The sequence below is a fragment of the Phaenicophaeus curvirostris genome, chromosome 8 (genome assembly GCF_032191515.1).
Source record: "Phaenicophaeus curvirostris isolate KB17595 chromosome 8, BPBGC_Pcur_1.0, whole genome shotgun sequence".
In the NCBI taxonomy this organism is placed as follows: Eukaryota; Metazoa; Chordata; class Aves; order Cuculiformes; family Cuculidae; genus Phaenicophaeus; species Phaenicophaeus curvirostris.
Genome location: NC_091399.1, coordinates 2,015,279 through 2,027,968, shown reverse-complemented (window position 1 = coordinate 2,027,968; position 12,690 = coordinate 2,015,279). Strand labels below are relative to the sequence as shown.

The 12,690-nt window shown below is 45.4% G+C and overlaps 3 protein-coding genes across 6 annotated transcripts in view; 2 read left to right on the top strand and 1 right to left on the bottom strand.

Annotated features, from left to right (window-relative positions):
* Positions 1 to 2,165, bottom strand: part of LOC138723184 (tRNA wybutosine-synthesizing protein 3 homolog) — a 299,594-nt gene extending 297,429 nt beyond the window's left edge. For 2 of the 3 annotated variants that reach the window (XM_069862100.1, XM_069862099.1), the window contains exons 1-2: positions 1,976 to 2,165; positions 754 to 834 (exon numbers count right to left, since the gene is read on the bottom strand). In XM_069862100.1, coding sequence (XP_069718201.1) covers positions 754 to 834; positions 1,976 to 2,149 — 255 coding nt within the window. In that variant the 5' untranslated portion in view covers positions 2,150 to 2,165. The remainder of the gene's footprint in view (positions 1 to 753; positions 835 to 1,975) is intronic. The other variant, XM_069862101.1, reaches the window with a different exon arrangement.
* Positions 2,166 to 4,279: 2,114 nt separating this feature from the next.
* Positions 4,280 to 9,817, top strand: LOC138723175 (quinone oxidoreductase-like). The gene is made up of 8 exons (XM_069862086.1): positions 4,280 to 4,404; positions 4,735 to 4,887; positions 5,879 to 6,042; positions 6,818 to 6,869; positions 8,088 to 8,237; positions 8,635 to 8,736; positions 8,824 to 8,919; positions 9,175 to 9,817. The coding sequence occupies exons 1-8, from the start codon at positions 4,294 to 4,296 to the stop codon at positions 9,334 to 9,336; spliced, it is 990 nt and encodes a 329-aa protein (XP_069718187.1). The 5' UTR covers positions 4,280 to 4,293; the 3' UTR covers positions 9,337 to 9,817.
* Positions 9,818 to 10,208: 391 nt separating this feature from the next.
* LOC138723174 (glutamate-rich protein 3-like) overlaps positions 10,209 to 12,690 on the top strand; it is a 41,178-nt gene continuing 38,696 nt past the window's right edge. For both annotated transcript variants that reach the window (XM_069862084.1, XM_069862083.1), the window contains exon 1: positions 10,209 to 10,373. In XM_069862084.1, the coding sequence (XP_069718185.1) occupies positions 10,324 to 10,373 (50 nt within the window). In that variant the 5' untranslated portion in view covers positions 10,209 to 10,323. The remainder of the gene's footprint in view (positions 10,374 to 12,690) is intronic.

Here is a 12,690-nt window from a genome sequence, read left to right as displayed (position 1 = left end):
AAATGTGTTTGTGTAGAATCTCCTCTGTAAATGTTCTTATTTTAAGTTGGAAGCCGGTCTTTCTGAACAGCTAAGTTAGTAATTCCTATGTCTCTGGAACGCTGCTTTTCCAGAAAGCATCATCTCAATGCTGCCTGATACAGAACTTCCACCAGTGAAATGCGTGGTTTGATACAGCAATTGTCACTGTGGTGTCAGTGAGGAATACATTTTTTGTATTTCACCCTGTGGCACCTGCTAATGACTCTTATATCACTGCCCAAAGACCAGCAAGCATTCGACAAAAACTGAGCTTATTTCACTTCTGGACAGGACAGCTTTCATTCTGAACAGAGCCACAGCTTTGCAAAACCAAGACTCACCTCATCTGAGATTTTCATAAATCATTTTCTGAAAGTCAGTGTTCTGTGACAGAAGCAACACCTATTCCTGACTTCTTGAGAAGCTATTGAGACATGGGGATTATGTGACTTCTGACCATACAAAATCAGTCACATTTCATATTGGCTGCATTTACAACTACGCAGGGAACTTGGTCTTAAGCTTAAAAGCATTCTCCTAAAAACAGCTCTTGAGAATCTGTTAAGTAGAGCAACTAGAGGACAGTTTATTTTTAAATTAGAGTGCTGATTCATCTCAGTAACAGTCATAAAAACACCTGAACATTTCTTTCCATTTATATGCCATTTTTTCCATGACATTAGGAATCCTGCATTACATAAATACAGAAGTTGTACCATAATGTCCTCTTACCACATCGTCTTTGTTACACATTTCATGTGTTACCATGAGCCAGGCGCAGTTTTTCTTCTGGATCTCAGACCTGTTTATATCCTGGAGACAGAGAGAAAGAATTAAAGCGGCACTACAGATACATGATCTTTGATTTTGTGTAAAGAAAACAGTCCTTCATCATAAATAACGTTGCTTTTAAAAAAGCGTGTTTTCTCAAGGTACGAAAATATATTCATATAGGAGTAGTTTAAAACGGATTTATCCATGCTCCTCATAGAAGAACAGAATGTAATCCAGAGGGACCTGGACAGGCTGGAGAAATAGGCCTGGGGAAACCTCATCAGGTTCAACAAGGCCAAGGTCCTACACCGGGTCAGGGCTATCCCCAGTTTCAATACAGGATGGAGGACGACGTGATTGAGAGCAGCCGTGCAGAGAAGGACTTGGGGGTGCTGGTTGATGAGAAGCTCAACATAAGCCAGCAATGTGCACTCACAGCCCAGAAGGCCAACTGTGTTCTGGGCCGCATCAAAAGAAGCGTGGCCAGCAGGGCGAGTGAAGTGATTCTGCCCCTCTATTCCTCTCTCGTGAGACCCCACCTGGAGTATTGTGTCCAGTTTCAGAATCCTCAACATAAGAAGACTATGGAGCTGTTGGAACGAGTCCAGCGGAGGGCTACAAACATGATCAGAGGGCTGGAGCACCTCTGCTATGAGGACAGCCTGAGAGAGTTGTTGTTCAGCCTGGGAGAAGGCTCTGAGAAGACCTTCTAGCGACCTTACGGTACCTGAAAGGAGCTACAAGAAAGCTGGAGTGGGACTGTTCACAAAAGTTTGTGGTGACAGGACTAGCTGCAGTAGATATAAACTGGAGAGAGGCAGATTTAGGCTAGACATAAGGAGAAATTTCTTCCCAATGAGGATGGTGAGGCACTGGCACAGGCTGCCCAGGGAAGCTGTGGCTGCCCCGTCCCTGGAGGTGTTCCAGGCCACGTTGGATGGGCCTGATCTACTGGGAGGCGTCCCTGCCCATGGCAGGGGGGTTGGAACGAGATGATCTTTAAGGTCCCTTCCAACCCAGACTATTCTGTGATTCTATTCTCAGTCAGATAAAGCGTTGAGAGCACGGTCTCGCACTGGAAGGATTTAAGTCTCAGCAATTAATATGAGAACCTGGAGCAGAGACACCCAGCAGGACCCCGGGACCCCCGGCACCCCCAGCCCGTCGCGGCGGGACTCACGGCGGCGCCGCCCTGCAGCAGGACGAGGCGGCCCGAGCAGGAGCTGGCGGTGCAGAACGGGTCCCGGGCGTTGAGCAGCCGCAGCACGGGGGCGGCGCGCTCGTCCAGGCGGCCCTTCCTGCTGCCGTCCGCCCGCGCCAGCCGCTGCGCCTTCCGCCGCGCGAAGGCCGCCATGAGGGGCCGGGCCCGGCCGACGGCAGCCTGCGCGGGACAAACCTTCGCGGGGGCGGCCGCGGGGCGGGGCGCGGGGCGGGGCGCGGGGATCCCGTCACCGCCCCCCTCGCCGGCCCGGGCCCGCTTCGCGCCGCGGGCAGTAGCGCCGCGGAGGTAGGCGGCGCGCGCGGGGCTGCCCGTGCCGGCTGTCCCCGAGCTCGGGGCCCGGCTCCGCAGGCCCAGGCGGACACGGCCGCGGGGCTCCGGCTCGGGCCGGCCCTGCCGGCGGGAGGGGGGCCCGGGGCTCCGGCGGCGGCGGCGGGCGGGGCGGGGCGGGGCCTGGCGGTGATGGGCGCGGCGGGGCGGGGTCTCCCTGAGGGCCGTACTCGGGGGCGAGGCCTGGCGGCGGAGGTCGCGCTGTGCCCGGGTTGTTGTTTCGTTGCGGAGCGGCTCCGCGCCGCGTTTCCCCGTCGAGCGGGTGCTGAGCGTCCCGGGAGCCGGGTCGGGCCCCTCTCATCCGGCCCCGCCTCTGCTTCCCACGGAGGACGGGGCCACCTTCCCGCCCGCCGAGGGCCCGGCTGCCGGTGGCTGCTCTGAGGCGAGGGAGGCCCCGACTCCCGCCGTGTCCTCGGGGCGCGGGGAGGCCGAGTTCCACCCCTACCGCGAGTCGGGGCGATCTGCGGATGGGGGATGATGTGACTGAGGGCTGCCCTGCAGAGAAGGACTCGCTGTGCTGGTCTATGAGAAGCTCGACATGAGCCGGCGATGTGCGCTCGCAGCCCGGAAGGCCAACCGTGCCCCGGGCTGCATCAGAAGAAGCTTGGCCAGCACGGCGAAGGAGGGCATTCTGCCCCTCTATTCCTGTCTCATGTGAGACCCCTCCTGGTGCATTATGTCCGGTTCTGGAATCACAAACGTAAGAAGGATGTGGAGCTGTTGGAACAGGTCTAGAAGAGGGCTACAACGATGATCAGAGGGCTGGAGCACCTCCCGTACAAGGACAGGCTGAGAGAATTGGGGTTGTTCAGCCTGGAGAAGGCTCCAGGTAGACCTTATAGCGACCTTCCTGTACCTGAAGGGGGTGTACAAGAAAGTTGGAGAGGGACATTTTACAAAGGCATGTAGCGACAGGATGAGGGGAAATGTCTTTAAATTGAAGTAGAGAAGATGTAGACTAGACATTAGGAAGACATTCTTCCCAATGAGGATGGTGAGGCACTGGCACAGGTTGCCCAGGGAAGCTGTGGATGCCCCATCCCTGGAAGCGTTCAAGGCCATGTTGGACAGGGCCTTGAGCAGCCTGGTCTGGTGGAAGGAGTTCCCCGCCATGGCAGGGGAGTTGGAACTGGATGATGTTTAAAGTCTGTTCCAAAGCAGACCATTCTATGATTTTATGATCCCGAGGGGCAGAGCTCTCTGTATGGGCTGTGCTGCTGCTGCTTTCCCTGCTTTCCCCACTCTCAGGCCCTGGGCCCTGCCCCATTCCGCAACTGGTTTGTGCCGATGAGTCTGGGGTTCCCCAGGTGCTTGGAGCCACTGGGATGATGTCTGCCTGCCTGCAGCCACTCCAGCCAGTACCGGGCTGCTTCCAGTCCTCTGAAGGCGGCCCCATACTAGGTTCATCACCAGGCTGGAGAATAGTTTATTAAAACATATGGGTCCATTTTTTTTCTGAGCAGAATAGAAGCTGCTTTATGGTTTGTTATCACAACATATAAAAGTGACCTGTACTGCAGAAATTGCTTGGCAGAGTGGATTTTTGCCACGTCCTAGGGAAATCTTAGTAGTGTACATCACTGTGACCAGTGCTCTTTCTGGCTTGAACAGACAACCAAAACTATGCAGGCTTCTTACAGACTAGAGTTAGGAAAAAAATAATGTTGAAGTCAGGTCCTTGTGAAAGCTGTAATCATCTTTGGGAAAAGCCTGCTTCTGTCTGCAGCCCTGAAGTTCCATAACTGGAGTTGGCCAGCAGTGGGATCTGCGTTTTGCAAGTTTTTGGAAAAAAGCCCAAACCAACTCTCCTTCCCCCAGTTTAAATAAAGAGTGAAGCTCTGTTTAATCAGTTGCTTGGCAGGTGGTTGTTTGATTTCTTTATTTTGAAAATGCGAAATAAATTATGATGGCAATACCATATTTTTTTTCCTGCAGATATTCTGATAACTATGGCAGCCACAAGAAATCTGATGAGAGCTGTCAGAGTTTTTGAATTTGGTGGCCCTGAAGTGCTTAAAATCCAGTCAGACGTCGTAATTCCTGTTCCAAAAGAAAATCAGGTATATATGAGTTCTGTGTACTGAAATAATGGCATTGGATGATAATAGGCGTACTCAGAACAGAATGAAGAATGCAAACCGAAACTTTTCATCTTGAATATGTAGTTTTTGATCAGTGTATTTGTACAACCTGAGACATCATGTTTAACAAGTGTGGGCTTTTTACTTTTGCATGGGCTACATAATCTATAGAAAGGATTTCCTGAAAATAGCCTCAGTTCAGATTTTTGCTTACTCTGTTAAAAATCTAGTTAAAGTGCCATGATCCTGTGCTGTGGATTCAATTTCTAAAACTCTTTAATTATTGCTTAAGGAGCATCTTTTCTTTAGGTGCTAATTAAAGTCCACGCCTGTGGGGTGAATCCTGTCGAGGCATATATTCGTTCTGGGACTTACGCTAGAAAACCAACTTTACCCTACACTCCAGGCTCAGATGTGGCTGGTGTAATTGAAGGGGTTGGAGAACATGTTACTGCATTCAAGGTAGGTGTAGAAAATACATTCATTTTTAATTCATGATTGTTTATGGGATCATCTTTGTGTGGTTGCTCTGCTGCTAATCCTGTTTCTATTGCTTTGCTGGCTTTTTTCACCTTTGCCAGCTAGTGGCAGCACACAGTGGGGTCACCCTGACAGTCCAGAGTGAGAGCTGATGCAATCCGTGTGTGTGCCCCAGACAGACATCCCAAAAATGCCGAGTGGCCAAGCTCGTGCATTTGCATGCTCGAGCTGCTTGGCAAACCATTGCACTACCCTGCAGCAGTTACTACCCGATGTCCGCAGACCGGACCCACCCCATCCACATGCTGGATGTTTATGGAGGTCACCATGCTGGCAGCAGAAGACTCAGAGCTGTGTATCTGTGCCTTCTGTGGGCCCTGGCATTGCTCTGCTAGTGGCCAAGGGCCAGGCTGGGTGCTGTCTTGGCCCCACAGCTGGTGTTGTGCCACGGCGCTGGGCATACATAGGTGACGTGCTGCCCGCTGTGCATGTCCACATCGCCTGTGGGATTTTGACTTGAGCCGGCCCTTCTGCAGAGCAGTGGCAATATTGAGGTGTTGTAAGGTTTATTAAGAGAATATCTCTTTTCCACGTTTAAGCAAAAATAATTGAGAAATGTTTATTTTGTGTTTGTGAAAACTTTTTAGGTTTTGCATTTGGAATCTGTGTTTGGAATTCTCTAGTGTTCAGGTTCATTAAGGTCAATATTAATGAGACAGTAGGTTTGTGTGTTACCCTCTAGAGCCGGGGTTCTAATTATGACACTTTAGGTGTATGAAATGATATGGTTTGTATTGCATAGATTGTATGTATTAGCATTATAAAAATCCTCTCTGTGACAAATATAATCGGTTAGTTTTAATAGGAGAGCTGTTAGAAATCAGCTAAACATCTGTGAACTGGTTCTTAAACTATATTAAAGAAAATATAAGCGAGATGATTAATGTCTCTATTTTTTTTCCCTCCTTTCTAGAAAGGTGACAGGGTTTTTACCATTGGTACGATCTCTGGAGGATATGCAGATTATGCAGTTGCTGCAGCTAATAAAGTGTTTCCTTTGTCGGATAAACTGGACTTTAAACAAGGAGCAGCAGTTGCAATACCCTACTTCACTGCTTATCGTGCTCTTTTCCAAAAGTAAGGTGTCAAATCTAAGTTTATCCATTTTGCTTATGAATATTTAAAATATTGAAGCCCACATTTTCATTGTCCTCTAAAAGGAGAGGAGATCAATGAGTGGAAATGTTTAAAACTCTTAAGTTAAATTTGTTATGCTGATGGCATTGTCATATCATTGTCACCTAGAAGCTAGCAACGGTGTTCTCCTGTTACACATTTCTTCTCAAGAGAACAGGCCTGGAAAGGCTTCTCCAATAAGATTCTTGTAATAAAATGTATAACTCTCTCTCAGTGCTAATTGTTACTTTAGCCAGTGAAGAACAGGAATAGTTCTAATTTCTTCTAATTTCTTCTTCTAATTTCTCTTCTTCCTGAGCCTCTGTGCCAGAGAGGCTTCATGTACAGCCCTGTCTGTGCCATAGGGCAGGGTAATGAGTTAAAGCCAGGCTTCATGTCAGCTAGGTGAGAGCTTAGGTCTGGACATCTGGTTTAGTTTGATGGAACAAATTGTTAGAACCAGCATGGTTTACTTTTATGTTCTGTAACAGGTGAAAATCTTTAAGTTCAGTACCAGACCATGACTTGCTGCTAGGTGCACAACATAACTGTGCAGTACATAAATTTATAAGTGATATAGTTTATTTTGCCTCCAGCTGATTGTACCTGTTTAGCCATAACATGAATTGGAAATCATACTGTGTGAAAGATGAGTTTTGACGTTGGTTTATACAATCTGATGCGTAACGGCTGTGTACTGCAATCTTCATGCCAATATTTTCTGTTTTCCACTCAGAGGGCATGCCAAAGCAGGAGAGAGCGTGCTAGTGCATGGAGCCAGTGGGGGGGTAAGTATTTGGAGAAGGCAGCTTGTAAGAAATGCTGCTTTCTGTCTTTGCATCTGCTTTTGTCTGTGGTGTGATTTATGGTCACATTTATATCAATTAGTGGATTAACAAAATTAGGTTTCTGTTTCAGATGATTTAGATGCTTTTTTTTTTCTGGAGCGTGTCCAGAGAAGGGCGACAAAGATGGTGAAGGGGCTGGAGAACAAGCCTTACGAGGAGCAGCTGAGGGAACTGAGGTCGTTTAGCTTGGAGAAGAGAAGGCTGAGGGGAGACCTCTGTAACTACCTGAAAAGAGGTTGTGGAGAGGAGGGAGCTGGCCTCCCAAGTGACAGGGGACGGGACAAGGGGCTGTGGCCTCAAGCTCCACCAGGGGAGGTTCAGACTGGACGTCAGAAAAAAATTTTTTGTGGAAAGGGTCATTGGGCATGGGAACAGGCTGCCCAGGGAGGTGGTTGAGTCACCATCCTTGGAGCATGCGTTTTGGAACATATCCTGTAACTGTGGCTGCTGTGGGAGCTGCTGAATCGGTAGCCTCCGGGAGCTGACCAGCTGGGACTGAATCCTGGGCAGGCAGTGTCTGTGTTCCCCCATCTTGGTCTCCCATGCTGTTGCCATGACACAGAGCAATGCCAAGAGATGGCATTGCTGTGCCTGGATGACCATTGGCTCCAGCACCAGGTTTTTGTGGAGGCATCCAACACCTCCAAACATCCTCTGGAGTGCAGAGCTGATACGAGACCCAGAGAATTTGGTTTCTAAAGGAATAATTTATCTGGTTGTGCAAGGTTCATAATGTTAACAAAATTTCTGCTTGCAGGTTTTCTTTGCAGTATGTAGTGCTGGTATCAATAGCAGATGATTCTGTGAAGGCAAGAATTGCCTTGGCTTTGTATCAAGTATCTATGGCCCAGCTTTAACAAACAGACTGCATTCTACGTGGATTTATATTAAATGCTGATATCTCTTCAAAAACCCCACAAAGTTTTACCACATCTCTGTAAATATATTTTCTTTATTTGACTGATTCTAAGGTGCAAATAACTTATGGCTAAAAAAATGTTTCCAGGCTAACTTTTTAAATTGGTAAGTTCCAATTTGCAGGTGAAATATATGAAATCGATGCTAAGAAAGAAAGAGAAAAAAGACTTAATTACTTAATTTTTCCTTTTTGTGGGTTTTTTTTTTTTGCTTTTCTTCCCTCCCGCTTCCTCCCCTCAGGTTGGAATAGCGACATGTCAGATTGCCAGAGCTTGTGGTTTAAAGGTTTTGGGTACAGCAGGAACTGAGGAGGGCATGAACATAGTCCTGAGAAATGGTGCTCACCAAGTATTTAATCACAGAGAAGCAAATTACATTGATAAAATTAAGGTAAGCATGTATCAGGGCTAGGTGATTCTTCTTACTAACAGAATGAGCAGTCATTTGCAGAAGTTTTTTTAAGTAGATTTATGTGGGAGCAATAGCGTACTGTCTTTTTCATTTCTACACAAGGAAAAACTTTCCCAGGCTAGAAGAGCTGAGCTTTCTTCACTGGCGATGGAATTTAGAAACTTGCATTCCAGCAATTTCCAGTATGGTAGCATATTACAATTCATCAGATCAAAATACTCTAAAATTAAATTTATTACCTGTCAGTCTTAGTACAAAGGCTGTATTTAAAATGTAATCAATAAACTGTAAAATGTGTGTTATTTATAGGATATGAAATAAACAGTAGTACCCAAGCACTAATTGGACTGATAATAAGGTATTATATCCTGTATAGGAATACACAAAGATGGAAGGAGTTGATATAATAATAGAAATGCTCTCTAACATCAATCTTGCTGCTGACTTACAATTGCTGTCCTGTGGAGGAAGGGTGATGGTAAGTGGTTTTGTCACTTACTTTGTGCACGTAACACCACAGTTGAATAGTTATGAGTGAAACTCCATCGTAACTTATTTGTAACAGGTTGTGGGCTGTAGAGGTCCCATCGAGATAAATCCCAGAGACACGATGACTAAGGAATCTAGTATAATTGGAGTCAGTCTGTTTCTTGCAGCTGAGGTAGGAACATTTTCATTTTAAAGCATGTTTTGTTGGCATATTCCAACACTTCTCTGTTTTCAGTTAAAACCTATTGTAGGGATCATTTCACCGTAAATAACTTGTTGGTTCATTCCTTTACATTTTTATCTAATCTCAGAACATCATAAAATATTTTTGGGTTGTGAAATTTGGTTTAACTTTTGCATAAACAGTAAATACATTTCTAGAATGTAAAGGCCCTGCGGTGGTAAATGCTGTCTTTATTACATGCAGGAGGAGATGCATGAATGTGCAGCGGCACTTCTTGATGGCATAGAAGCTGGCTGGCTGAACCCAATTGTGGGCCCAGAATATCCACTGGAGCAAGTAGCTAAGGCTCATGAAGACATTATTCATGGCAGTGGTGCACGAGGAAAGATGGTGCTCCTTCTGTGAAGCCTTTTCCCATTTATTTTGTAGCTGTTCTAACTGCATCTTTGCTTACATGATTAATTGGATGTATGGTATAAAACTTACTTCTAATCAGGTTTAGCAGTAACAGCAAATGCTGATTTACATTAATTATATCAATCAATTACCAATCGGTTTTCTTTTTGTAATAAGCAGAGTTGTGTATACTTTAAAGTAATTTTTGTAGCTCTTTTGGCTGATGTGGAAATAATACATTTTCTCTGGTGATGTGGCCTTGTGGTACAAGGGAAGCGAATACCTCAGGCAGGATTGGATCTCTTGCTCTCTGAGAAGTTACAATGAAGCTGCTGTGGGCAGTGCAAAATGATTTTTAACAGATACACATATGTCTAGAACTAGCTATACAGATATAACTAGGACTTTGTTAATTTTTTAACCGTAATTTGTCTTATTCCATTTTTGTCACATAATTTACTTGGAATAAAAGCTTTTACTGTCAAAACAATTCACTTTTGAGCTCATGGCCAAAGAATCTGTCAAATGAGAACTACTAGGACGCAGAGGCATTTTTGTTTTGCTATGTCTGACTTAGTATCTGAATTGCAAATGTCACAGATAATTCAGAGGGACTGTAACTCTGAAGTTACTTGCTGTTATTGTATTTGCTACTCTGTAGCTGATGATATTGGGAGAAACAGCTAATTCCTTGATGGTAAGTGGCTGGGTAGCGAGGATTTAAATTCTTCCTGCAAACTTTATTAAATTTAAAGTCACCTGAATCTGTGGCTAAAGTGAGGAGAAGAGAAAGGCTGAACAGCTTTCATTGGTGCTGAGAATTGTGTTAGTTCATAAATGAAGGTGGATACATTGTTGTCCATATCCAAATACAATGCAGTTAAGGAAGAACAATTTCTTTGTGTTGACAGTTTTTACACTCAAAATGTTTGGTATTACAGGCACTTCCTTTTAATGATCCAATTCTCTAATGAGTCATGAAGTCATCACTTGCAGATGAATTTTCTCAACTTCAAGGAAGAACTTCTCTGTTCCTCTGAGGAAAAGTGAGTCCTTACTGACCATAAACTTTAATATAGAGGCATTTTTGTCTGCGAAACTTGTTTTTTAACATTTGATTTAGATTTGTTTAGTGTCATACTATCATAAATCAGCACATGTTCTCTGAATCCAAGTGTAGTTTCCTCAGGCATTGCACTACCTTCTTCGAAGCTGTGATTTTATTTTTTTTTTTCTGAGACGGCATTAATTTCTACTGATGTTTTGCTTAATCCCAACTAAGAAAATAATTCGCAAAATCTTTTGAAATGTCTGGATTTCTCCCCTAGGTTTGTCATCCCCTGTTAAAATATTAAGGTGAGAGAAGAGGTTTTTACAGGGAGGCTTACGGAACTAATTTAGTTAATATTGGTGGTGAAAGAGCAAGGTCTCAGTGTCAAAGAGGAAAGGAATGTTCTTCTAATGGAAGTTAAGTCATGTAAGGAAGACATTGTCCAGCACCAAGCTTGTCCCTGTGGAAGTGCATCTCTGGTGTTTTTCATTAACCTCTCAGTAGAGAGGAGAGCGCTCCAAGTCACCGATTCAGACTTGCAATATCAGCCTTTTTCAGGTATGAAAGCGTCTCTTTTAATGCCATGTTTGGGATTGCTACTCAAGTGATAATTTAAACTTACAGGTGAGTAAATTTTCTAACATAGCATAAATATACGCACCTCTAAAAAGCTCTACCTATTTTTCCCAGCAGGAATTAAGAAAGTGTTTGAATTTCTGATGGGGGGGGGGATAATACTAAGATATTATAGCTATTAAACATAGGTCTAAAGGAATATGCTGGGTGACTGAGTTAAGTCCTCATTTCTTTCAAGCTGTTTGTCATGTAATTGGTTTGGTGAACTACTTGAGCTCCGTCTTCTATAGCAGGCAGATCACAGTGCTGTTTCTTCTGTGCAAATGTAAATGTGAGGTCCTTCTGCTATTATACGGAGTCATTTAACTGTTCCTTGTTCATACAACCCTTATAGCCGTTGCATCAAATGGATGCTTTTGCCAGGGATAAAGATGGGAGCGTTTCTGGAGTTAAGTATTTCAAACTAATTTTAGTAAGTGCTTTTGAAAGTAGTTGCTGGGGAAGAGAAGGATTATGAGGACTTGGCTGTAGGAGTGCAGTAGCGTGGTCCTTGCCTGCCAGTGTCACAGGTTTGGCATCTGTCACAGCTGGAGGCTGTGTGGATGTCCCAGTGGCCAGATGCTGGCTTCCCTGCAGGTCAAAATTCCAACATGAGTAGGGAGCTGCATTCCCACCTGCTCTGAATTTGAAGGTTTAAGAATGATTAGCCTAGTGTAAATGATGTGGGTAGGCAGTGTTTAACTGATTATTAAGGTAAAAGATGCTGATTATTCCTGTTCCTTCTGGTGAAATTATGGCAGGTAGGGAATCTGTGATTCTGCTTGGCAGCACTGTTAGAAAAAGTAAAACATCTCTTAATGTGAAGGTACTAAATAGCAGGTCAAGCATAGCAGTTAATGGTTGATATGATGATGTGTGTATGAAAATACACATTTTCTTTATACACAGTATGGTTTAAAATCTGTGGTTCTTTTTAATTTGTCCTTTGCTCAGAGGGTGTTACAGGAATGAGAGGCTTATGGTTTACAGTGACTCCTTTCTTGCTTCACGCCGCCTCTGTGCTGGAGCTAATGCTCAGAGATGAAATTGAGAGCAGTTTCCCTGTCAATGCATTTGCTGATGTTCATAGGACAGGGTTTGTTACGGGCTCCTGACCAGAAGGTGTCAGAGGAGTTCTTCTGTTTCTCTGACACTGCAGGCTTCTCCCGGCAAAGCCAAGCACATTGAACCCGCAGCACTCAGACAGCTGTGTCACAGAATCACAGAATCACTGGTTTGGAAAAGATCCACAGGATCATCAAGTCCAACCATTCCCATCAACCATTAAACCATGCCCCTCAGCACCTCATCCACCCATCTTTTAAACACCTCCAGGGATGGTGACTCAACCACTTCCCTGGGCAGCCTGTTCCAGTGCCCAATGACCCTTTCTGTGAATTTTTTTTTTCTGATGTCCAGCCTGAACCTCCCCTGGTGGAGTTTGAGGCCATTCCCTCTCGTCCTGTCCCCTGTCACTTGGGAGAAGAGGCCAGCTCCCTCCTCTCTACAACCCCCTTTCAGGTAGTTGTAGAGAGCAATGAGGTCTCCCCTCAGCCTCCTCTTCTCAAGACTAAACAACCCCAGTTCCCTCAGCTGCTCCTCGTAAGTCTTGTTCTCCAGCCCCCTCACCAGCTTCGTTGCTCTTCTCCGGACACACTCCAGAGCTGCAACATCCTTCTTGTAGTGAGGGGCCCCAA